Source organism: Gallus gallus, chromosome 9 (assembly GCF_016699485.2).
Source record: "Gallus gallus isolate bGalGal1 chromosome 9, bGalGal1.mat.broiler.GRCg7b, whole genome shotgun sequence".
Taxonomy (NCBI): domain Eukaryota; kingdom Metazoa; phylum Chordata; class Aves; order Galliformes; family Phasianidae; genus Gallus; species Gallus gallus.
This window is the reverse complement of record NC_052540.1, coordinates 18,836,388-18,862,163: the sequence shown is the minus strand read 5'-3', so window position 1 is coordinate 18,862,163 and position 25,776 is coordinate 18,836,388. Positions and strand designations below refer to the sequence as shown.

The 25,776-nt window shown below is 42.1% G+C and overlaps 1 protein-coding gene across 3 annotated transcripts in view; it reads right to left on the bottom strand.

Annotated features, from left to right (window-relative positions):
* The window catches only part of SPATA16 (spermatogenesis associated 16), an 85,851-nt gene that overhangs the window by 57,631 nt on the left and 2,444 nt on the right, over positions 1–25,776 (bottom strand). For 2 of the 3 annotated variants that reach the window (XM_040705897.1, XM_040705899.1), the window contains exons 1-2: positions 15,744–15,910; positions 13,155–13,766 (exon numbers count right to left, since the gene is read on the bottom strand). In XM_040705897.1, coding sequence (XP_040561831.1) covers positions 13,155–13,766; positions 15,744–15,794 — 663 coding nt within the window. In that variant the 5' untranslated portion in view covers positions 15,795–15,910. Of the gene's footprint in view, positions 1–13,154; positions 13,767–15,743; positions 15,911–25,776 lie in introns of those variants that run through there. The other variant, XM_040705898.2, reaches the window with a different exon arrangement.

Here is a 25,776-nt window from a genome sequence, read left to right as displayed (position 1 = left end):
GCAATGTCATCTTCCTGGGAGGGATAGCCAAGAGAGCAGATAATAAGCTAAAAGCTAAAAAGAGCTGTTAGACGTGGTATTTTCCCCCCATTTTCAAAATCTTAAGTCTTGTCTCCAGGCTCCCAAAATCTGTGGCTGTCTTGAGACTGAGGCTGAAGGAGGAGTCTCAGAGAGCCATTTACTTATCTCAGCACCGCCAGCGGTGAGCGCTGCCTTAGTCCTGCAGCTAGGAAAGTAGAAAGCTGTAGATGGTAGAAAGAATGAGATCAACTGTCTCTCCCATCTTCTCAAGCCACATAGAATTTAGCAGAGAGAAAGCTCTTATGTTTTAAAAAAGAATACACTTATCTTCAACGATAAATCACCTGCTGTTCATCACAGCAACTCATTTAATCAGAAATCCACTCTGTTTCATAATGTGCATCATTAGAAATAGATAACTCCTTAGAGTTTTGGAGAGCCCTTAGCACCAGCAGAGCTACGACGCTGGACAGGACCACCTTTGGTCCTCAGATCCTTGCGCGTTATTACTCTGCAGGAAACCTGATTTTTGTAATGCTTGAGAGTAGGAAAAAATTAGCTTTTAGTTATTAACAATATTCAACTGTCAGCAATTAGATACAACTGTCAACAAATAGATTAAGTCTAAGGGTCTTGTCTTTAAGGACAATAACGATACAGTTCTACTAATGAAAATGCAATTGAATGTCCTTTGCTTGGATAAACATCTCTAACAGGATTGTTCAGTGTGCAATGATTTCATCTGCCTAAATGACTTTGCTGCAAATCAACTTTAAAAGTAGATTTCTAATGAAGAATAACAAGTTTATATTTAGCTGGGTGGTGTGCTTAATGTCTCAGATCACACACAGACCAGAGCCAAGCACTCTGACAACACTGGGATGCAAGTGTAGTCTACTGATGCTGAGTGCAGCCTCTGCTTTAAATGGGCTATAACCAAAGGATTCTCACTTGAGCCTATTTCTGCTGGTCACCAAAGCTTTAGAATGGAAGGAGGACATGGCTTGTTTATCTAGCTCCTTGTTACTAGTAAGTCTGGTTGTACTGATGAGTTTCTTGTGCCTACTTAGTTAACATCCAGCGGCTGATCTTATGGAAGTACAAGCTCAGCAGCTGAGGTCTCATTAATTAATTAAACTGTTAGGAAAAATATAGCTCTTCTACATATGCATCCTTCCTCCTATGCTTGATCCTTGGGATTAGGCAGGATCGCAGACCTACATCCACTCCCATCTCTTACAAAGCGAACTCCATCTTTAAGATTTTGCGCCTTGGTTAGAGATCAGCTCAATTGTTGGTGGCTGTGGGTCATACAAAAATTGTCCCCCTAGTTTAGGTGTGATAAATATCTTCTTTTTTTTCACGTCCCTTCTCTGCTGAGGAAGTTACACAGTGTATGTAATGACGCTCATACATTTAAGTTTTTCTATCATCCTGTTATCAGTGGAAGTTATAAATCAGGGAATTCATCACTTCTAACTTAGCTCATGGTACCACATATATCTGCTGAAGTGTCTCTATGGGAAAGACGTGCTATATGTACCTAAAAACCAGAGAATTATGTTCACATCAGTGAACATAAAAGTATCATCAAGTTTTTCTGTAATAACACTTTTCAGCCGAATTGGCCAAGCTGTGACCTCTGTTAAATTTATGGGAATTAGAGCTTTGAGGCTACTCCCTTCACTTTCAAGTTCCTGAATGATTGTGAGAAGAAAAGAATCATTTAGTGATCTCTTCAGTATGAAGTGCTGCAATTCAGAGTCTCCCTGATGCTTACAGCTGATATTGAGGAGTTATGTCTAGACCTATGCAACCCCTCTGTTATCTTTGACAAAAGGAAAAACACAACTCTCTGTAAACCACATCTAAACAGATAAGGGTTTAGCAAACATGTTTAAGTACAGTGCAATTGGCTTCTAACAAGTCTTCTTAGAGGGATCTTGGAGTAACACAATAACTCAATGTTTAGTCACACAAAATCAGAGCAACCTTCCAAGGGTTTTTGCTTCAGTTTGTTGACCATTTGGTTGAGTATGCGTTAGGTTAGGAATTCTCTTACTATTTTTGAGCAGCATTTCTGCTGTGGATCAGTGGATTAGAAGTGGACCTCTCCACACTAGTTCTATGCAAACACCAACAGCACACACCAAAAGGAAGATTTGGCCTAATTTTACATTTAGCAGAAGGGTTATGGATATTCAAGATAGCCCTAGTATAAGGGCTTAGTGAGATGTGCAATGCATTAAGAGGCAGCACTGGCAGAAGTGTCTGGTTCTGGTAGCAATATAGACACCAGTGCAAAAGGTTTTTTGGGTGAAGCATCTAAATGTAGCAAAACAAGCACAAATTCTGACAGAGGTTATAACTTTGCATTCATTTCTTCTGCCTTTATTGCATTTTTCTGACCTGTTGCTAAAAGGACATGACTATGCAGTAGGAGCAAGATTGCTTCCGTGCACTGTTCCATGTGCTGCTGGGTATGGAATCAGGTGGATTGTTTTGAGATTTTCTGGGGATCCGAAGGAGGCTGCGTAGATACAGTTTGCTGTAATTCTGGGAAACTTGTTAGATTGAGAGCAAGGGAAGAAGAAAGGCTGTGCCATGCACAGACATAATGAGAAGGGAGGAGATTCGTTTGCAATTTTCATGTCTCACCCAGCAGCGTCAAGTTTTCTTGATCCTGCTGCAGTTCAGTAACTCTGCCTTTGAAGATCAAAGGGGCTGTTGGTGTTTTTGGAGTGCTTGCTTTAAGTAAAAGGTAAAAGCAGCTCCATCGCACTCCTCTGTGTACCTGAAGGTCTTGTCACGAGGACATCCAGATACAGATGTAACTGAAGGGCTTAGAAAGGCACAGCTTTTTATTTTGTTTTAACCACCAAAGCTTTGTTTTTTGCAGAGTAATGTTGAATTTGATTTTAATTCCAAACTGGGAAATTTGGGGTTACATTTTACCTGAGACTTTGGTGCACTTTTGAATCAGCAGCAATCTTGCCAATGTCAAGAAGGTTACATATGCTATGCAATTAAATAAAACAATTTAAACATGAAGTTTTACAGGCAATCTGATATTAAAACCCTGCCAGGTACCGTTTTATATCCTTGACCATAGGTAGGAAATGTAACCGTATTTCACCCTTTCAAACTTAAGACTACCTGAGAGCACCCCGGTCACTTGACAGGAATGTTCTTCCAGAAATAATATTTAATTTTGAAAATCCTGCCAAAGGCTATTTCTGTTTCCACAGGGGCCCTTGTTACAAGTGGAGGTCCCAGTGCAGCATTTGTGCACATGTAATACTCGGACTTCAGGAGTCTGCCCAGGGATCCCATTCAGAGAGTTCTGAGGTGTATATAGGAGACATTAAGAATGGAAGTAGTACCTCCAATTTTTTAATTAGCGGTGAACTGACACTAATTACATTACAATTCTACTGATAAGGGAGGTTTCTCTTTCATTGCCTACGAACCTATAACTGTGTTGCTGAAATCATGGTCATATAAATGCTTGTGATAAAGCGCTCAGTCAGAGGTCGCAGAAGAGCTCTGTGACACTGTGAACTTAGCATAGATCTTGCTGTGGTAGTACGGCCTTAATTTTGGCAGTGGCAAGCAAAGAAATTTTATAAGTAAGGACCTCCCAGGTGTTGGCTAATAATAATGAGAATGAGAGGAGGAGTTCCTCCCTTGGGCCCACCGTGGCTTTAGTAAAAGATGAGAAATTCTGGTCTGGAAGCTGGCCTCAAGTTAGTGTGGGTCGCGCTTGGAAGAGTAGAATTAGAGCTCTGGTGATGATGTATTGGTGTTTCTGCCTTGCTACTGCTGCCTTCACTGGGAAGAAGGGGAAAGGCTCAACTGGACATAACGGATGAAGGCAGCGGTCTGCTAATTGCTGCTATAAGCTTGGTGGCTACTGAAGTCAGGAATACAGCTTGCCTTAAGAAATTATATATCCAGTAGGTATCTCTCTATGTGTGTGAATGTAGATATAAATATAGATTGTGGTGGTAGCAAATTTAACTCAGCAGCTGCCTGGGAAAATGAATAAATCTGGTCAAATGAGATTCCGTGGCAACTTTGAGACCACTCGTGCTTTCTTCTGCTGGAACAAAAGGGTTAGGAGCAAGTTGGAATGCAGCAGTGACCTGCTGGCCTTGCTGCAGCTGAGTGCTTAGAGTATATTTTATTTATCCTTTCAGCAGAAGGCTGTTTAATCGCACCTCTCTCTTTTAGAGAGAACTTTTGAGGCTTTCCCTGGAGAGATTTTTAGAGTGGTTAATCAGAGGGACAAACCTGAAAAGGCAAGAGAGATTCAATTAGTGCCTTGTCTCCCAACCAGCCAGCAGCGCTAACCTGACGCCTTGGCTCCAGAGCAATCCACGCACTCGGCCTGGTACATCAGGCACCTGGCCAGCCCAGCACTGCCTGCCTCCCAGAAAATGTCTGCTGAAGGAATGCTGCTTCTGGAAATAACTTCCAGAACCAGACTGCAGGCTGAAAACAAAGCGCTTTTTGTATATTGCTGAGCGTTCCGGTCCCTACGACTATTAAGCATATCAAAAATAGTGCAGAAAACCAGCCCGGCGCAGCCAGATAATGATGGTTTTGTCTGAGTGGGGGGAAAAAAAACTAATCAGTGTGGAGGATAAAAAGAGAGAATTTGCTCTGAATGATTTGATTTCATGCAGCATAACTTTCCAGCTTCTGTTTAAAGTCACACTGATGCCTTGGTATGTAATTTCAGTCAGCAGAGCAGGAATCGTATATAAAATCACCGTCTTTATTGTTAATGAGATTTGTGTAAATAACTTTCTAAGAACATATTGAAAATATATAGTTCACTACTGAATCCGAATGCAAATGTCAGGTAAGTAGAGCTAAATTTGCTAAGCTTCCTGCAATGTGCTCTGCCGTGGGTTTTTCAAACAATATGTACATATGATATTTCCAGCATATTAGCTGCTTTATGCAGAGTTAGCACCAGGTTCTGTAACATTAATGTATGTGTGGGGCATACTTGCTGTTTTGGGGATATTACTGGTTACGCAGAGCTGGCAGAGAGCCCAATATACCTCACATGTGCCAAGTCCTGAGGAATGATCCCTATTTCCCTTGCAAAAAAACCTCACTGTTTGCCAGAAAAGCATAGACCTGGTGAGCACCAGGTGAACCTCCAGGCTGCCTGCCCTTGCTGTGGGATCAGCATGGGGTGGGATCCATCCTGCTCTCTCCTCATCTCCATTGGGTCCATTTGGAGCCCCCTCTGTGTTAAGGTTTCAATTCCTCAGCTCTAAGCAGCCTGTTTTGCAGGTGTCTCCTCTGTACCCTCAGATGCGTGAAAGGGATTTGGTGCCCATGTAGGGCAGAATATTAAAGAAATCCAAACCCAAATTGAGACTTCAAGTGCCTGCAAAATTTAGAGGATACAGCAATTTGGTTTGTTCTCATTTATAGCTGGATGCTGCTTTATACAAATAAACTTGACGTGAATCTTTCTCTCCCATGGAAGATAACGATGTTCCCTGCAGCACTCCTAAGCCAAAGTCATTCCTATTTATTGGCGTGGATTCAGATAAAGGCTTTACCTCCCCCCAGCGCAAACTCGGGGGTCTTTTTCTCGTAAATAATTTGCTTTGAGAGCACTTAAATCGGGAACAAAGGCTTTAGGAAAATGTCACCCGTTCGACTTCACCTTAATCTGTGCGCCACGCCATAAATCAGTGCCTCTCATTACCAGCCTCTATTTCATGGAGTGCCCCCCGTTATCAGTATTGCCAGGGTGAGAGGAGTGCAGAACAAAAAAGAAAGCAAACCTCCAAAGCTCTCTAATGAAACATGTATTGCAGAATCAATATACTACAATAGTTTCCAAGGAACTTTATATTCTGTACTGTGTACTGAAGCCTCCTTTATAGATTGCCTTTGTAATGCAGGCTCTGTCAGCCCTCCAATGTGAGTCCATCCAAAATCAAACCAAAGCAAAAACGGTGTAAATATTCCATATGAAAGCCAAACAATCAGACAAAAGTCAAAATGGATACGAGTAGCTCCTCTTGATAGGCTGCAGTTGGAGATGCCTGCTGCACTGGAAGCGGGAGCATCAGTCTTTTCGATAGCGCTCACAGAAGGAGCTGGCCAAAAGGATTGGGTTTTTTTTCTTTTAATTTTATTTTTTGGTGGCAACTGTCAGCTGCTGTGATGTGACTGCATTGTAGCAAGATTTTGAGAGCTGTCATGATTGCTTGGAAAAAGCAATATAATTTCAGGCCAACTAATTGAATCCCTTTGATGCCAAGAGATTTGCTACCACTAAATCCAAACACAGAGATATCTCACCAGCACTTTTATTAAGGCAAACAATGTGAAAGGCTCACTCCACTTTGATGGACAGGATTATTAGGGAAAAACAATAATTTGCTGAAGCTGTATTTTCATGCCATTTCTGAGTATGGCATTAAAGATAGCTGCAAGGCTGGCTCTCCCCTCTGCCCTCGCCTCAGGACTGTGGGGATTTGGTAAACTCCAACACGGATCTCCTCAGCATTATTGTCAGAGTGAGAAATGCGGCACATTTCCACACCTCAGGAATAAACAGAAATAAAGCTCATCCCTAAAGTAACCTAAACAGAATTCATCCTCCCCCTACTTTTTATTGTTTGGTTCACCTCTGTAAAGCTTTTCAGCATTTATATTCATTTTACACTGTCAAAAGCTGAACAGGAGTAAGATAACAAATGGTTCTGGTAGCAGCTGTCACCACCTACTGTCTGTGCATGCCTGTGTGAATCTCTAAATGGAAATAAAGTACTTTAATAACACATTTTCTCTAAACTGTCCTCATGGATAAAGTTCCTCTCAAATCAGCCTGTGAACGCTTTCCAATTCGGTGCCCGCTTTAGCCTGCGTCGTTGTCTCTCTCTACAGAGCCCAGGTAGCGTGCAGCAGTGTGATTTAAGGAGAGTTCAGAGGGAAAATGCGTTAATAGTGCACTTTCTGCACCCACTGCTCACCTGCACTAGCTGCTTTCAGTGTTTGGACCACCTCCTATCCTGCCTAATTTTCTCCCCGTAAATTAAGCTGATTGTCATTGCCTTTTTGGACCAGCTGCAAAGCACCCATAGCCACAAATTAAACATGGATTGCTCTGCCCTCCCTGTTCCTGCAAGATCCCTTCCAGGAGCAGATGGCAGCTTGGGAGGATGAATGCCTTCAATTTCTCAGGGCCCTGGATATCACAGGAACTCCTCTTCAAACCAGGCTCTAAAGCATCGCTTCACAGGGAGAGGCAGGAGGTGGGATCACACTTCTGCACTGACCTTCTGTTGGGTATCTCAAGGCCTGTGATGCACATAGGGAGCTGTGGCATTCAGATACCCAACGGTTTTTAGCTGGCTCACTTTGACAAAAGCCCTTTGTTTCTCCAGGCAGAAGTGATGTGCCTCATGCTTCATGGAATCATTACAGTTGGAAAAGGCCCCCGAACCTCAGCCCATACCCCCATGTCCCTCAGTGCCACATCCCCAAAGCTGTGAACACCTCTGGAGACGGTGACTCCACCACTCCCTGGGCAGCTGTGCCACTGCATCACAGCTCTTTATCATCAGAAATGTTTCCTAATACCCAACCTGAACCTCCTCTGGTGCAACTTAAAGCTGTTAGCTCTCATTCTGTCACCAGTTCCCTTCCTCCAAGGCTGTCCCAACTCTTTTATTTCTCTTTATTTTTCTTCTTCTTTACTTACTGAGAGATCTATTACATGGCCCTTGTCTGCATTTTGCAGCGTCTGTAATGCATGAGGCTTGCACGTGTCTAGGTCAATGAGGCTTTTGATTGTAAGTGACAAGTGGTGGGTGATTATTATTTTTAATCAACGGTTTGCTCAGTGTTTACAAAGTACGAAGAAAATATTTAGCGCTTTTGAGCACTCGTCACCTCCAGGTAAATAACTGAGTAGCACGTGAGGAAGCCAATTAGAGTTAATTAGAAATTGACTGATCTGCTTTGGCACGAGAATGATTGGAAAATATGGTCTGTCCTTTCTGGAATAGGGATTTTGTTCTTGTACACGCACATCAATGAGGAAACATATTGTTTTATGGTCGGCGTGTAGTATTCCTTTGAGAAAAAAGCACTTTATAAGCCAGATACGTAACAGCACTTCAGGCAAGAAGAATGAGGGCATGAATCCGTACAGACAAATAGTTGTGCAGTTCCTCAGCTTTATGTCATGGTGATGGGCATGCTGGAAATGCCTAGAAGATTAATAGATTCAAATTCAGTGATCAAAAGATGGAGCGTGTCCAAATGGATCATTATAACAGATTCCCACTCTATCCCACAAGCCAGATTTGAGCCATCTGTAAGCTTCACATTCCTGGTCTAAAATCTTCTGCAGCCATAAAAGACAGTTAAGTATCAGTAGAAAAAAATCAATTTCCTGGCTTTGCAGCCTAAAAATATAGCAATGGCACTATGGGGAGAGGAAAACTGCTGATTATCAGGCCTTTTTACATTTTTTTTTCTTTTTTTTTTTTCTTTTTTTAAAACAAGTTAAATGAGTAGGCTGTATTTGGGAAACTAATTTGTTATCAGAGGTTAAAAGAATATTTCTGGAGAGTGAAGTCAGCATCTTGTGCTCAGGTTTGGGAGATTGGTGACTGTCACCTTTGTTGTTCTCTGTCCAGGACTTGGTGTACTCTCAGAAAGAAGTTTCTAGAGAACCTGTGCTGACGATAAAACAGACAATTTATGAGTCTGATTTCTAGCTCCAGAAAGCTGATGCTAAAAACAAATATTTAGCCTTTCACATGTTATCCCTTCTGCGCTCAAGTTTGGTGGTGGTAAAACTTGTCTAGTCCTGGTACGGCTCTTCTTGATGAGAGGAGGGTGAGGAAATCTCTACCCTTTCTATAAGCAATTCCAGTTCCCATGACCCTGAAAGTAAGGGATTATACAGTGAGGGCTTCTTGGACCTCAAGAGAGGGTAGAAATGTGTCTGTATCCACCCTGCTGGATCACTTAGCTCTGACTCAGCACGGAGCACATCCAAATATCCCCATCCTGTGCTGTTCCCCAGACTGCAGCAAGGCCTCAGAGAGAGCCTCTCATGCTTTTCCATTCACTGCTTAAAGTGAACCTCTTCGCATGTTGGTATTTATATAGAAGATACTCATCTTTTGCTTCTCGTCCTATATTAAGACATTGATAGAATGAATGCTTGTTTAAACCATACTGCTTGACTCTACACTGGTATACTGACGAGACCCTGATGCTGTGGTCTCTTTCAAAATGTTTTCTGTTTGCAAATATTGCTGTCTGGAAGCGTAGTCTTGCCACGGCCTTCTTTGCAAGCAGTGAATCACAACAAGCCCCAGGAAAGGTTAACCTGAAAACCCAAGGTACGTGAACAGAGATGGCAGTGACGTTTAACTCACTGCCATCACAACAGTGCCCATAGCAGTCATCTGTGGGAGGCTGGGGCATCGTAAACGTATCCCACTGATTTTTTAATCATGAGAGGGTTATTTTCAGAACAACAGAGTCTGGAATTTAAATCTGTACAGGTTTTAACGGACTGGTGTTTCTGAAGTCTTTTATACTCCCTGGTATCACGAGTTAGAATGAGACAAGATCTGTGGATCCTTGTGAAGGTTTAATGTTATTTCGTAGCTAAGCTGTTAATAAGTAGCTAGAGATTTTCTAGATATACGTATACGTTTTCCACTGAGGTTGTAAGCAAGAGTCATTTCTCATACCCTTCATATCGCAGTCCAGATGTTCAAGTCCTATTTTACTACGTTCCAACATATGGGTGCCAAAAATTTAGGGAAATTTACAGTATTTCTCAATGTAGTCTGCCAAAAATACCGTGTTACTGAGCTAGGAGGTGGGAGACCAAAGACTTGCCCCAATTTCTTCAGTCCTTTCCTTCAATAGTGACAGAAAGTATTTAATTCTTAAGCTGTAATGGTGACAGTTCTCCATGGGAGCACTATTTTTTCCTCTCCCAGGCCAACTATAGTGCAGCTGACTAACACTAGATCCCCTCTGATTAATTTAATGGTAGCTAAATAGTGCAGAAATAGAAAGAAGTCACCAATTCTTCTTTTGAGAACAGTTCCTTCCTGATGTCCGTAGTAATCAACCGTATGCTGCCCAACAGACACAAGTCTCTAAATTAAACATGCATTTCAATTTTCCCTTCTGCCTGACGACTTTCCTCTTCTCGACTCTAACAACTCCAGTGCTAGGCTTTCAGCATTGCCTTTTATTTGCATATCTGGAAAACAACATGAGCTAAAGAATGACAATACCACGTGGGTATACAGGTAGATCTAGAAAAGACATTTTCACTTAAAAATAATTAAGAAACATAAATAAGGAAGCATGCCTCAGTGATACAGTTGAAATGTAAGGCCATGCACATGCTTTTCTGGATCAGAGTCTCTCACTCAGAATGTTGTGATATCAGACTAAAACCTCGATTTCCTTAAATGTGAAAAATACCTGTCAGCATTTTGCACCAGAAGCCACAACTTTGAATTCCTGATCTTTCAGCTTGTAACAGTTCATGCTTCTCTTTACCAACATTAAATGCAGAGGAATTTGTGTGTGTGTTTGTGTGTATGTGTGTTTCATCAAGGAGCCATGGGTAAAACAATCACAGTTTCAATCTCAGCTGCTTAAGTTTTCTGTTTTTCTCTGCATGGTCTCCAATTTGTCTATATCTGAATAAATAGATGAATTGGAGCCGATGCAGAGAAAAGCAATGAACCTGATGCAGAGGTTTAAAACACGTGACCTGGGAGAAAATACTAAAAGGAGTGAATTTATTTAATTTAGAGAAAACTGAAAAGAGATGTGCTGTGAGGTTGCACGCATAGAGAGCACAGGGTGGCTAACTGCTTTTCATGACAGGGTAGAGAAAAAGTTGTCGGATACTTTGCAGTATGGGAACTTTGGGAGAAAGCTTTATCACAGCATGCTGACATAGGTGTGATGTCCATCTCAGTGAAGATTTTCAGATACAGAGCCCAGAAATGACTTTCAGAGATGTTCTGAGCTTACTTGGTTTTGCTTCTGGGCAGAGTGGGATTGCAAGGCAGCTTGTGAAGCCCCACCCTACAATGTCCTGATTTCCCAACTGCCCCATCCTGGGAAGGAATTCTTTAACCTTTGCTCATTCCTCCCCCAGGATGTCTATTATGGGCCTTTCCATTTCCCTTTGGAACAGACACGCACTCCTTTCCTCTCAACTGAAAAGTGTTTTTGTCCCCATCACAGCCCATTTCTGAATGAGGGGGGAAAAAAAGGCCTGAAAAGGAAGTCACTCTCTAATTTTCCTCACTTGCTGCTAGAATACTTATTGTCTTAAAATAAAATGCTTTCAGCAGTATAGAAAAAAGAAAAAGAAAGAATGTTTTAAAAATGCTTTTGAACTGAGTTTGGCAGTACAGCACTGAAACAAGTACAGCTGGCCCCTTTTTCAGGATGTCAAGTGCATAGCTGAAGTGATTGGGGTCACAGTGGAGATGAAACATTAGGGAGAACCCAGAGAGCACAGCTCCAAGTCCTCTGTTTTAATCACCGACTGTATTCCTGTAAAGAGTCTGAAGTGTCTTCTTTTCTCTTTCAAATTCTAACAACTACTAGAGAGCGATTTTTTGCGTCGCGTATCACAGCAAAAGTCAAGCCCTTGTTCACACAGGGAATGTCAGTGCCTGGGTTAATTGTGAAGATATAGGGCATCTTCCAAGGTTTGTAAGACAGCAATGCGCGTGGAGGTACACAGCTCAAAAAGCTCTGATGCTGCCCCTATGAGAGCAGCTTTTGGCTGCACAGTGCCACTATTTAGCAGCTTTAGCATCACTGGAAATTGAGAGACTGATGCCACTGTTACATTTCATTCTGCACTCAAGCAAACAGTTTATCATAGTCTGTTCCCAGCAATTGTAATCCAATTTTTGTTATCTTACACTGTTTAAAAAAGAGAGGGAGAAAGATACTGTACGTCAATCTGATAAAAGTGTTTAAATAACTGGTGCTGTTTTGTGATTATGTCGGTTTTACAGCGGCATTATGGAAACGCGACAGGGTAACTAAAATCTGATTACGTCTAAGTCCTTGCCCATTATGTGATTATTATGAACCATGACTTCTCCTGGCACATTATGAATTACATGGTCATAATGCAAGGGATTTCCAATATAATTAACCAAGATTAGCAGCACTAGAGAAATCTGGGAATAATGATACAACTTTGAACAATCAGTTTTACTGTAAGTGCTGCTAGCTTTGGCTTCCAGGAACCAGGAGGCTGCTAGATGCAACCATGACCCACCTGTGGGGGGTTCCTGCACCTTTTCTCTCTTTCTACCCTCATGGAATTAATTACCACCTTGACAGAGTCCTGGGAACTCCCTTCTCTTTTGTTCTTTGTCTGGCTAAAGTTTTCAGAAATGTCAAACGTTTTTCATATACCTCCTTTATGAGGGCCCGGCCAGACACAGGGAAGGGCTCTGCTTTTGCAAACGTAGAAATATCTATTTATTGGAGGGCAGATCAATTTAGGATAGCTCAAATTTGAGCACTTAAAGATAGAAAGTCATGAAAATCACAGATTAGTTTCAAAGATTGTGGCCAAGGTCATATTATTTCTTTAGTGTCCCAGGCAGCTAAGAGATCCTTCTTGCCACAAAAAATCAAGTGTGAGTTCTCAACTGCAGAAGAAAAAGCTGGCTGAGTCCAGAGGGACTGCTTGCTACTGGACTTGCCCGTTCTTGTGTAGAAAGAAAAGGATTTCTATACAGATCCAATGGTAATCTGCAGGTTTTAGAGAAAAAGAGAGAAATGGTGGAGTTTCTGTAGGGAAAAATGAGGAAAACCGGACCTTGTGATTAACTGAAAAGCTGAACATCCAGTAGTGCCTGGATGGCTGGGGTATGGTGGGAAAACTCCTGATTGTTTGTCCCTGTTACAGCCTGGGTTCAAAAGAGGAACATTTCTTTTTCTATGGGTTCTACATTTCCTTCACTGAGTATAATTCTATGATAGTACAATTTATTCGATGGTTCTATGATAAATAAGGCCCCAGTGATGTTTGGTTCAGTCCGATGGTTCCCCTACCCCCGTACCTCCAGTGCGGTTGCAAACCGTCCCGCTGCCACCGCGTAGTTCTTCTGCCTGTAGTGTCTGCTGGCCTCCTGCAGGGCCGCCCACAGCCGCTCATCCACCCGTGGCACCGCGCTGCTGGTCGCTGCACTCGTGGCATCAGCACGGCCATGGAGTGCTGCGGGCACCGCGAACTCAAAGGCGATCTCCTGCTCATCAGCATAGACCAGTTCCATTTCTACATGCATCACGGTGTTCAGAGGAATATGGGACAGAGGGGCCAGGGTTAAGGGATTGCCAGATCGTAATTTTGTTGCTTCTTTTTCCCCGTTTTGTTTTTCATTGTTTTCTGATTCCCATTTAGGGCTTGCTCTGCCTACATCATTGCTTTGTTTTTCCTCCTTTGTCTCTGCCTCTTTTATTCTCTCCGTGATATTTCTTACTGCTCCATCCCCAAGGTGGTTTTTGACCTCTTCCAGTGTCTCTGGAATATCATTCAATTTGTTTGCCGCTACGCTTGACTCCTTGCTAGCCTGTGTTTGCTGAGAGGCTTCATTCTGGCCACTTGTGCCGAAGAAATCTTTTTGAAAGTCAATGCTTCTTTCTGATTCCATAACTTGAGCAAAGAAAGAGTCCTAGGAGGAAATGCAGAAAAGTTAAAAATACTCAAACATTGCAAAGCCAAAAAAAAAAGTCTGCAAATATTTTCTCCACTCAGCACATAGTATGCAGCATTATGAGGAAGCTCTCTGGTACTCAGTGTATGGCGTATTGGGCTCACGGTAATTACTGTCCCTGTCCTGTATAAGGGGCATAAAGGTTTTCGGCATCTTAACTCCAGTTGATAGCTCTTTATAATGGATGCTATGTAGAGTAATGGTGGTGTACTAGTTTGTTATACCTGCAACAAGAAGGGAAAACGTGGCTTTTAATCATAAGGACTAAAAGAAAGAGCAAAAACCTATGACTAATTGACTTGTGTTGCTTGCTCTAGGGAGCAAAACATCGCTGGGCCTGGATTTTGAGCACTGCTAAGCACAGTCACTGAGGCCAGAGAGGAGTGCTAACAAATTAGCGCCTGGGCCGTATTCCAAAGGGCAGAAGCTCAAAGCAGGGTCTTAGCTTCAGCTACATTTGAGCAAAATTGCCAAGGTTGTTCAGAGAGGTGGTGGATTCCCTCACTCAAGGTCAGGCTGGATGGGACTTTGAGCACCTGATCAAGCTGTGGGTGCCCTGTACATTGCAGGGGAGTCGAACCAGATAGCCTTTAAATGCCCCTTCCTACTCAAACAACACAACGAAAATTCAGATCTGGATTTGGGTTTTGAAGCCATTTCTTGTGCATTGTCTGCACAGAACATTGGCCTGTTGCTGGAGAAACAGCCCTGCCCTATTAGCAGCACAGGGAACTGGCAGAGGCCTCAAATCGGTGCATGAGGCAGAGCCCAACCCAGGCCTCTTCTTAACCACTTTCTGTGCAAAAGGAAAGGTGATAAGATCTGCACTGTACACTCATCATCGTGCTCAGATTCAATGGAGGTTTTGATTTTCACCTGCCTTAGCAAGGTAGGAGGCACAGGTAATTTTCTTCTTAGTTTTTCCAGTGGTAATGAAAAGTGTGATTATAAATAGCTTTAATGACAAGCATCTTTCACAATGGTTTGTTGAGCATAAACACTCAGCTTTTAACCTCGCGTTATGGTTTAGCAGGCCTCCGTACGTTTAGCACCAGTTTAATGTGCTTAACTACAGGCACAGATTGTACAAGGGGAAGATACATCATAAGTGCATTTCTCTTTGTCCATAAAGAGATTTTAAACAGATTTTTAAATAGAGTCTGCAGTATTTGTAAAAGCTGCCAGAACGTGTCTTGGATGCTGTAGTACAGTGAATCTGTACTGTTTAGGGCAATGGGCAGAAATGTACAGAAGAGGGTAAAGGGAAGAGGTGACAGCATTTCAGGCTGCATGAGAAGTTGATACAGAACTGCCTGTGGAGAAACTTATTCCTCCTTCCGTGGCTGCCAGAGAGGGAGCGAGAGGTGAGGGGATAATTGTGTGATTTAAGGTAATTTCAGAGGACTTTTTTCAGCGATGTGCTGAGCAATCACAGCTCCTACCGAGTTCAGTGGGGATGGAAAACCAGTGGCCCTTCTCAGATAGTGCTCTGCACTCGTCAGAATAGAGCTCAAAGGAATCATATTTATAGCAAACTATTTTGAATGGCAGCAGTAAAGCAGCTGGAAAAGGCTAATGTACTTGCATCTGGCAGCAATTTTACCTGTTTGTTAGACACTCAGTCCCTTTTTAAACAAACCACAGCACAGTCTAAAGATTGGAAGCCTCATTTTCCTGCACTGGCTTCAGCACCAAGTAATTTAGGAAATTATGATTTATCTCCACTGTGCAGTAGAGCAGAGATCTTCCAGCCAGCCTCAGGTCTGGCTGAGGGGATGAGCCTGGTAATCTCGGTGCCACGTTGTGCCAACACCACTGTCATGTATGGGGCTGTGACATTGCTCTGTGGATAGGCCAGGCCCCATAGGGGCAATGTGGGGTTTTTACAGCCTCTAGCATGGGATGTTCACTGGAAAATGAAAACTGAGTACCTACATCAGACAGAAGTTGGCTAGAATTTTCCCACGAGCAGCCATGCCGTGCCATGGAGCCCTTCAGGCTGACCAATGGACTCTTCTGTTCACCAAAAAGCTTTCAAAGGCAAAGTCCAATATCTGATGGTGGATTTACTATCAGTGTGAATGGCAAATTGGCTGGACCAAGCTGTCTTAAAAAGATCAGAAAATTTACCATGCAATACAGAAAGCAGAGCATGATCAGTGCAATACAATCCATTAATCACTTTCAGACATTTCTCCAATGGACCGGCACCTGAGATGAACTTTGTTGTATCAAGTGGATTTATGCTGCTCCTATTGTATTTTTAGGTATTAAAGCTGATTAACATGACTTTGCCTTGTGTGATGGAAGCACGTTTTAACTCAGGCAGGCTCACTTTAATCACTGCCTCAGTATAAAAACACTGCTAGGGAAAAGCTTTTAGAAAATCATTATCTTTGTCAGCTAAGTATTTTCCTCAGACTTTTGTTAAAATGTCTGTTTTTGATTTTGGAAGCGTTCACTGTAAAATGCTCCTAATGAATCACTATGCAGGGGAATATAGAAAGACAGTTGAGTGCTGCAGTCAGAAGGAAACTTAAACCTGGGGGGTCTCAGGAATGATCCTCCTCCTCAGTTCGAGCAGGTCCTACTTTCTGCATAGTGAGGGTTAATCCTGGCCAAGAGACCTCTGTCCATGACCCTACCAGCTCCCACAGCTAAGCATTTTGTTGGACCTGCTAGTGAGGAAACCATATTTCTTCAAATGGAGAGGCTTACATGAAAGAAACAAGAAGCATGAAAAGAAAAATGTTAAGATCATTTATCTTTTAAAATCTTCTGGTTTTGTCTGTTGTCTTCCCCGTAAAGCTGAGGAAACCTTCTTGGGGAGAGTGCCCAGCCTACCAGATAACATAAACTTCCTTATGTGCATGATCTCATGAACCCTATTGCTTATGCTTTTTGTTCTGTATCTAGTTTGATTCTGCTTTCAACACCTTCTCCTATTATCTCAGATCAGATTAGAGAGGAACCTGCTGATAAATCACACTGGCACTTCAGCTGGCACCGAGTTGTTAAATTCTTTGCCAGTTCTTTGATGAGCCCCTTTTCCTTCTGAATTTAAACTTTGATTTCAACCAAAAAAAGCTTTTGTCCTTAAAGCTGTGAAGTAAAACCTTTCTAAACACTGAAGGCTGCATATGGCAGTATTCCTGAATCTGCATATAGCAAGGCAGAACCGCTGGGCTGCATTCAGCATTGATTTAAATGCAGTGGTAGGGGAGGGGAATATATTCTCATAGTTCTCAGTGAGAAGGAGGCTGCCTCGAAGCATCTAAGCACCACACAGTGCAGAGCACAGCTCTGAGGGGCAAGTGGCTGTCCATTTCTGCAGTGCCAATTTGCTGCATGATGCATTTGCTTGGTTTGGGGATGGTACAGGGAACGTGATGACTGTGTTCCTTTCTCTGAACCAGTTTCCTTACACTGACCATTTGATAGCAGCCAAAGTATCCATCATCCTCTGATGCTGAATATGCCCATAAATGCCTTGCAGAGGCATTTTGGCAAATTAGGCAAATTATTTGCAGAGGCAAATATTTGGCAAATTAGGCACCAGATTTGGAGGCAGGAATAATCCCCTCCTTGTCTCTATCAGAAGCAGCAGAGATCTCTTGTCAGTCTCTTGTTTTGTTCTCACTTTCTCTGCAGCATAAAATAGAGGTTGCCTTGTCCAGGGTGGTCTTCCTGTACCTCACTGGCTGTCCCAGAAGCTCCAGGTATTAGTGAGCTCAGCACTTCTTCCCCACCTGGGCTAATTTGCCCTCCTAGAAGATACATATGACAGCTGCCATATTGGTCTACTGCTTAGACAGTGATGAGACTTTTCCAGAAAGTTATAGGAATTGAGCTCTTTCATCTGTAATAGATCCTTTCTCCCAGAAAGCCATATGAAATCACAGGATGGTCATCTGCTTACAGTTCATTTCAGTGCAAGTGTTGGAAGGGGGAAAAACTGCATCCCAAACTATGCAACATGTGAAAGAAAACTATACCAGTAGTATTTGTACACGTGTTATCCCACTTCCTCAGTACTGACAGAGAAATAGAGTACAATAACAGAACGCATCCAAAGCCCCACAACAGATAAGTCATTAGTTGTCCTCCTCTATAATAATTTCACTTAAATTGAATTCCAGATATCCTGAACTATCTCTAAGGTGAGGATGCTCCAGTTTCATCACTTAGAAATGAAGCAAGATTTATCTGTATTAGGTTTACAGACTTTCTGAATGAGCATGTGCACTGACAACAGCGATGCTGAGATCTGAACCGAGATTTTTCCAGTCCATCTTTCAGCAGGATGACTTTTTAAGCACTTCCTTTACTGCTGAATACCACAAAGGCTCAGACAATCTATTGATGACGAAGGTCAGCACCTTCTTAGCAGCCCATAAAGTGAGTCTCTCACAATCAGTTTTCAGACTTTTTAAGATTCTAGCCATTTCTTTAGGCAATGAAGCAACCTAGTTCTTTCATCTTGCTATTTTTATTGTTTGAAAGCCTGAGTCACATCTGATCTTTTTTATTTTTAGTTGTCTTTTGGAGAAAAAAAAGCCTTAATGTATTTTTTTTTTTTGTTCAGTACTCTTATTTCTTTGTGATAGACATAAGTAATGGCTCATTCAGTGCAAAAGCAGAACTCCTTACATTTTTCTTGCTGTGATAAGGGCACACTTGCCATTATTACAGCTGCATTGTCCACATTGCTGCAGTAAAGGTTTTGTCAGCACTTCCACTCTAAGCACTATTTTCACTCACTGTATTTAACCTGTTTACAAAAATAATAATAATAAATTGGGCTCTGGGCTGAAATTTGGCAAGGGAAATAGTGTTTTTTTCAGAGTAGTTCGCAGGGATTTAACCGTATTATTCTAATTGCTCTTTGAGGCTGAAAGTCACTTATTAATTGTTTATGTGGTGCTGAATACAACAGAACACTAATCTCATTAGGCTATAGACAGAAGAGAAATATTAAACTGTATTAATAATTACTGTTCCCAGCAATCAGACAGCTCGTTCACTAGATGCTCATATGCAAAGGCTAAGTCTTATCATTTAGAGGCTGATTCCTTCTATTGCTCATCATGGCTTATGTAAGTTAACTGACATCGAATGTAAAAATGTCAGAAACTGAATGTAAGAAACAAATACTGCGTAAAATACTTAATATATCTTTAACACAAAAGATTAGGGACATCTAAATTGAATTACAAGGCAGGAGCACCCGATATGTCAGCAATGGGAGAGGTAAGAGAGAAGGTAATAGGCAGGGCTGGGAAGTTTCTGCCTCACGATCTTCTCCATCACAGCACGTGCGTTTATTTGGTTCCTTGGCTTAGGCAAGACTGCATCCTTCCCCATGTTGCTGCCCATTCTATAACCAGCATTAAGCACCATTTTTTTTCTTTAGTTTTAAGACAGCATCTTAATAGGTTATAGGACTCACTGAAATGGGTTAGCCAATCTCACGAGAGTTAAACAAAGATCTTAACATTTTCCATTGCTCTGGGGCTTCTTTCACTCCATGTGCTCTTTAAAATATTATTTTGAAATGTTATGTTATTGGGTATCAGAATAAGTTGGGTATCAGCAGAAGTTAACAGCCAACAATTTCATACAAATATAGAGACCTCAATTAACTATTTTTTTGCTATGGGGATGCTCACAGATTTTGTTAACATGTTGCTTGAATACAATGAAAGCTGTAAAAGAACAGTAAGCTAACAACTACAATTATAACTTAAAATCAAGAAGGAGCCCAAATCTCCAGCAGCCTATTTCAGGGCAAGGAGGCAAAGCAAATCTGGAAGAGAAACATCAGTCATCAGCTGACAACCTGCAGGAAGGCAAGGGGAGATGCAGTACACAGTGAGGGCTCGGGATATGTGGTCAGTAACCGGTGTGACTAAGGGAGAACGAAGAGAGCCAAACTGAGGATGTTTTCTGCATGCATTTTTAGGCACTGTGTAACTGTCTTCCTTACACTCCCTCCTGGTGAAATGCTTCCTCTGAAAGTGTGGGAGAAAAATACTGAGAAACAAACGAGACAGCGGGGCGAGCATTTCAACATAGCGTAATGATGTCACCCTATTAGCCCCACAAAGCCCCACGTTGTCAATTAGGAAAAAAAAGGTCAGCGCTGTGTGTGATGGGATGTGAAGCCCGGCCAGCCCTCCGCGGTTGGATTCAGCAGTGCAGCACTGGGGGAGCAGCATGGCTCATTTTCATAGCTGAAGGGACACTGAGAAGGAAGAGGGAGAGAACACAGAAAATTTTAAATGGTAAAGGTTTCCCCAGCAGGCTCCTGGAAAGTGGGGTTGTGAGAACAAACAATTCCTCTCTGTGAGGAGAGTGAGCTTAGGGTAATCCCTAAATGAAAAGGAATGCAAAGATTGGTCCTAGAACTGAGACGTTGGGCTGAAAAGCCCAAGATTTTTTTTTTTTTTTTTTTGGTACTGCAATATTTCCTAATTCTGTTGGGAAGACAAGAAAGCAATTTTTGAAGAGATTACAAAGCAAACGTCCAAGTGTCCTACTTGCTTTCATTCTGAAGGAGATGAAGAACTATTGATTTTCTGAAAAGATTGCTTTGAAATGGTGGGAGTTGAGTACTTCTAAAGAATGAGTGCAGAGGACCAAAGTTTGGTTTAGGAGGGTTGCTGCAGACTGTGCTCTGGTCTTGATTAGTTCTGCCAATGTGCTATTAAGAGGTCTGCATCTCAGAGCTGCTCTGGGCAGCCCTGCTTCCAGGACAAGGCAGGAATTCAATGAGAGCTCACAGTGCGGCGAACACTCTCTTTCACTTCTACAGAATAATCGCATTCCTATGGGACCAGGCACTAGGAAAGCCCAAACCTAAAGGAAACCCATAAACACCTCCATTACCTATTTTCTGGCTCACAAAACTCCACTGCTTCCTCCCATGGTGTTTAATTTGCTAAAGCGTTAGCTGCAGCGTAGGAGCTCCTAACTAGGACCGTTCCATTTTGATGAGGACAACTTCAGTGGTGATCCTTTCTTTTGGTTACTTTACGTGTGTAATTAGAATGAACCTGGGAACTTGGCACTGAGCTTCAGAAGCCATTCATTTTACTGACCACTTAAACAACAAGGTAACACCTTATTCTTTGCTCTCGTAGTAACACAAAAGCTCCCCATACAACCTTCAACCAGAAGGAGCAGCAAGGAGAAAGGGCTGGCATGAGAATGGGAAGAAAAAAAGAAAGAAGAAAAATAAATCAAATAGGGGTCTGGGGACAAAAAGACCATCATATACAAAATGAATTTTCATGGCCTGAGAGGTTGCCTTTCTTCTGAATGTCCTCCTCACCCACACTGCTCCCTTCCCTGCAGGAGGACTCTCCCTTGGTAGATGTTAACAGGAATTCCTTTTCTCTCAACTTTTATTGTTGTGGCTTTTATTTCTTTTGTACTTTTGTTTTTTATGACTGTTGTATCTGTTTTCCAATGTAAGAGCAATAAATGGAAAAAAAAAGAGTGAAAACAGAGGAGTACAATCCAGGATGAGGAAACAGGGCAGCAGAGAGGGGGTACAGGCAAGTCCCCTCCTGTTCTTGCCATGGGAGTGCTCTTGAAGCAGAGGTCCATGGAGAACACAGCCTAAATGAGAAATGGGGAAATCTTAGAGAGCACAAATTAACAGTGATCTGTCCCAAAGATTTTAGCAAATCTGAATAGATAGAAGCTGATGATTCTTTTGAGCACAACCTGGTGCCTATGTGCAGAAATTCATCCTTGCAGAGAAGACCAGGACAGCACTATACCTCCATTTCTCAGCCAACAAAACAAAGTTGTCTTTTGCCAAGTTAGCTACCAAATTTTTATGACCCCAGCAATACAATTTGTCTTGAAGCTTCAACTCAAGTGACCCTTAAAGGCAGTATTGGAATTCTTCTGCTTGGGTTATGGAGGCTAATAAAGAATCTGTTAAGTGGTGGGAGGGCACTGAAGCATTCATGCATATGAAATCATATGCATATCTATAACCTGAGATTTGTCTGATGCTATGAAAAGAAATGCAGAACTACTGGTGCTTAATTCTCTAAAACTTTCATAGCTGTTTCTGGACTCAGATGTCCCTGCAATGAGTGATGGTTGAACAGGCTGTTTGTAAAAACCTAACAAACCAAACAAGGGGAAGTACAGAGGTTTCTTTCCAAACCAACAAAGCTTTCTATTTACCTGCAACTTGCTGTCTTATCAATTACTGTACACTGAAATTAAGGGCTAACCTGAAACCAAGTGCTGGCTTCATTGATGGGGTTGTATAGCAATGAAAACTCCAGGGTACAAACAAGAAGAAAGGGAAAAACTTTTCTGGTGGCAGTAAGAGCTGCTGAAATAGCCAAAGCAGCATCATTAGGGTCTAATCTGCCTTGGAGTCTGCTTGATTAAAAATAAGAGACAATAATTTTCTTATGGCTCTGGAATTCAATTGAATAATGCCATCTGTTGTATAATACCACTTTGTCATACAGAATGATCTGTATGTTGAGAGCCCTGCTCAGGCATAAACTAATTAATTTTCATGGCAGGACCAGTTGTGTGAAGTGCAGCGCTTCTCCAATGTAAGAGAAGCCGAGGGAGCACAGCAGCTCGCAGGGCGAGGCTGAATTTCCCATTAGATATGTAATTAAATACTCTGAGTCCCACTGGGAGGCAGAGATATTAAGCATAGGTATTAAATGAGTTAGCCATAGTGGTGCATGGGTTCCTCCCTGACTCCATATTCGGGGCCCAACGGTGGGAGGTATTGCTGACCCAGTCTGTGGTTGCCTTACTCTGATGAGGGGTTTCACTGGAGATACATAGACAGACCCAGGCAAAACGTCAGGGTCAGAATTTATGATAAAGCGCTTGGCGTTTATCTGTCCACCTCCTGGTTTTGCTAGCTGCTTTAGCAAATACTCAAATTATGCTTATTCCATTTCTCGCAGCGTGCAATAATGAATTTTAAATATTCCCAGGCAAAGGAAGCCTGGGAGGAAGGAAAAAGAGAGAGGCAGAAAGATAAAAATTTTCTATATGACACCCAGTGAAGCACATGTCAGTAATTGGAGGATTATATTCATTAAAAATGTATCTTAATACTTTCCAGAGTTATCATTACAAACCTAGAAAATTTAGAGCTGGAATTTCTAAAACTTTTTTTTAACCCGTGCGTTACAGCTATGTATTCCATCCCTAATTGCTTTGTAATTTGACATGTAGTGGTTTAATGGTGGCAGGTGAAGCAAACCCAGTAATGACAGAGAGTGAAAGCATGCAGAGATGAGAGCTCCTGACAGCAGCACCTCCGTTCTGCAGCTCTGTGCCGCCAATAGAGCTGTGACATGAAAGTTAGCAGGAGAAAAAAGGTTGTGCAAAAGGACTGGCTGAAACAGCTCAGATTAACATTCAAGGCAGCTGTTTTACTTTGACAGCTTTTAGGTTCTTATTATGGCTTCTGGTTTTAATTTCTTTTAGCTCAGTGTCTTCATTTTCCAATGAAAAAAATTGACTTTTGAGCAATTATTTTAATCTCAGTGGATGTTTATCACCTCTGCTATATTATTTTTGTCAATACGAATGTTAACGTGAAGTGCTACAAGAACAGTAGGGAAATATTCCTCCCTACCCTCGATGAACAGAATGGTATGCCACAACTTCTACAGCTGCAGATTTCCCATTCAGGACATGCAAGAGAACCTGGTCCTTGGCATGCCTTTATGCAGCTACGCAGCTCCATGATGGCCAAGGGAAACCCAGTAGCAGTTATGGGTCACTGGGAAACAAAGCAATCTGATGCAGCAGTTCATACTGATGTGTTTCTGTTTATCATATTAAGAGTGTGGTTGCTTACAGCCTTTATTTCCTATAAACTGCACCTGGACTGAAGCCAACACCGTCACAGACCAGTGCTGATTCTGTAGTCCCTGCTTTTGTAACCTTTAAGTTACATCACTCTAATGTCTTATTTTATGACCTTCTTCAGATAATTCCGCAAAGCTCCAATGGATGCAAGGTGCGGCAACCTGAATTTTAACTTGTAATAAGGCATTACATTAGTTGGAACTGTATCTGTTCCCTTTCTTCAGCTGATTTTGAGATGCAGACATCACGGTGTGATCTTTGCTATTAGCTGGGGTCTCCCAACACCTTCTGTTTGCTCCAACATTTTTTGCAGGGCTTTCCAATTGCTGTAGGTCAAGAGTACAGGTACCTTCTGGCCACACACCCAAATCACTGCATTAATAGGCTGCTGCACATGCAGATTTGGAAGATGAATGATGCTTGGCTTCTTCGTATCATCTTTTACTGCTCCTGCCCAGAGGCATAAATGTCACCTTAAATACACAAAGCACAAGGATACTCTTACAGACCTGTACCCCTCACTGCAAAGTATCTTTCCTCCTCCTTGAAGCTCTTCTTTTCCTGACTGCTATCATCTCATTGGTGAACAACCCTGAATTGTTCATTTTGAAAAAGCAGCATTTGCTGCTGTCAGAGTGACTCTGGCTTGCAGAAGACAGTAAACTCTGGGTTTTTCATTTCGAGCTTTGACCCTCAGTTAATCCCAGCAAGACATCATTGCAGAAGATGCTGGAATTCAGCTAATAAATAAATGGGAAGAAAAATGAAAGCTAAAGCCAGGGACTTTGAGCAGGGCCTGCTTTGCATGCTGGCTTCTGTGGATTCCTGATGCAGCTGCTCTTGCAGCTGCATTAGTTCCAGCGTCAATCGGAGTGATGCTCTGTAATAGCCTTGTTACAGAGGATCCTAAAATCTTCAGAGTTTTTATAACATTTACATTCTGAAATACCATACTTAAACCATTTCTCAATGTTTAAATTTAAATGGGCACAATTAGAGTTGATTTTTATTTTGTTTCTCAACTGGTAGTTATTACATTGAGCGAGTCTTCCTCGTGGTCATGGTCATGCAAACACACATGTACAGCATCTAAATGTGATGGAAGTGAGTAGTCCCACAGAGTTGCATAACATCAGATGTACAAACAAGCACTTACAGGGCTGGGGCTTACATTGCAAAGTGGAAATGCAGAATGCAGCAGTCAAGTTTATACTGAATTTTCACAGAATCACAGAATCATCTGGTCCTACTCCCCTGCATTGAACAGGGGCACCCACAGCTCCATCAGGTGCTCAGAGCCCCATACAGCCTGACCACGGGCATCTCCAGGGATGGGGCACCCACCACGTCCTCGGGCAACCTGTGCCAGTGCCTCACCGCCTTTAGTGTAACAGACTTTTTCCTTTTATCCAAAATGTTTTCCTTATGTGGTTATCAAAACAGCAAAGGTACGTGGAGTCTCCCATTTGCTGGCCTAACTTACCCTTTCCATCCACTGTTAAAAGCTCCAGTGACTTCGTCAGAGCAAAGATAAACCTATGCAAACACTCTGAAGGACTCACTCTTAGGTCTGTCCAGAGATTGCCCATAAAAGGTCTGTCAGTGGTTACATCTGAATAACGTTACCACAGTGTTTCATCTATATTTCTTAATTTTGCAAGCCTAGCTATGGATATCCTGGCAAAACTACCAACTTGCACAGGAAAAATAAAGATTTTATAAGGAGCGGGCACCACGAAGGGAACATATCTAAGAAAATACTTCATTTGTTGGTTCTTAATGTAATGTATTATGGTATTATAATACCTGTAAATAGTGCAACTATAGAATGAGCAGCATGGGCACCTTGAAATGCAGCAGACCTCATCCTATTTAGCATGCTGTTTACAGCTTGCCTTCTAGAAGGCATGCAATTAGATGACAACCTGAATGTTTATTTTAAAATAATGGTGCTAGCCCTTGCGGCTGCAGGAAAAAACTTGGCAATATAACTCAAATATCATGTAGGGGCTCAGGAAACAAAAGAAAAGAAAGAAGAGAGTCTTTGTGAAAAAATAAAAATCATTTCCATTTGGTGAGATGTTCTGGTTGC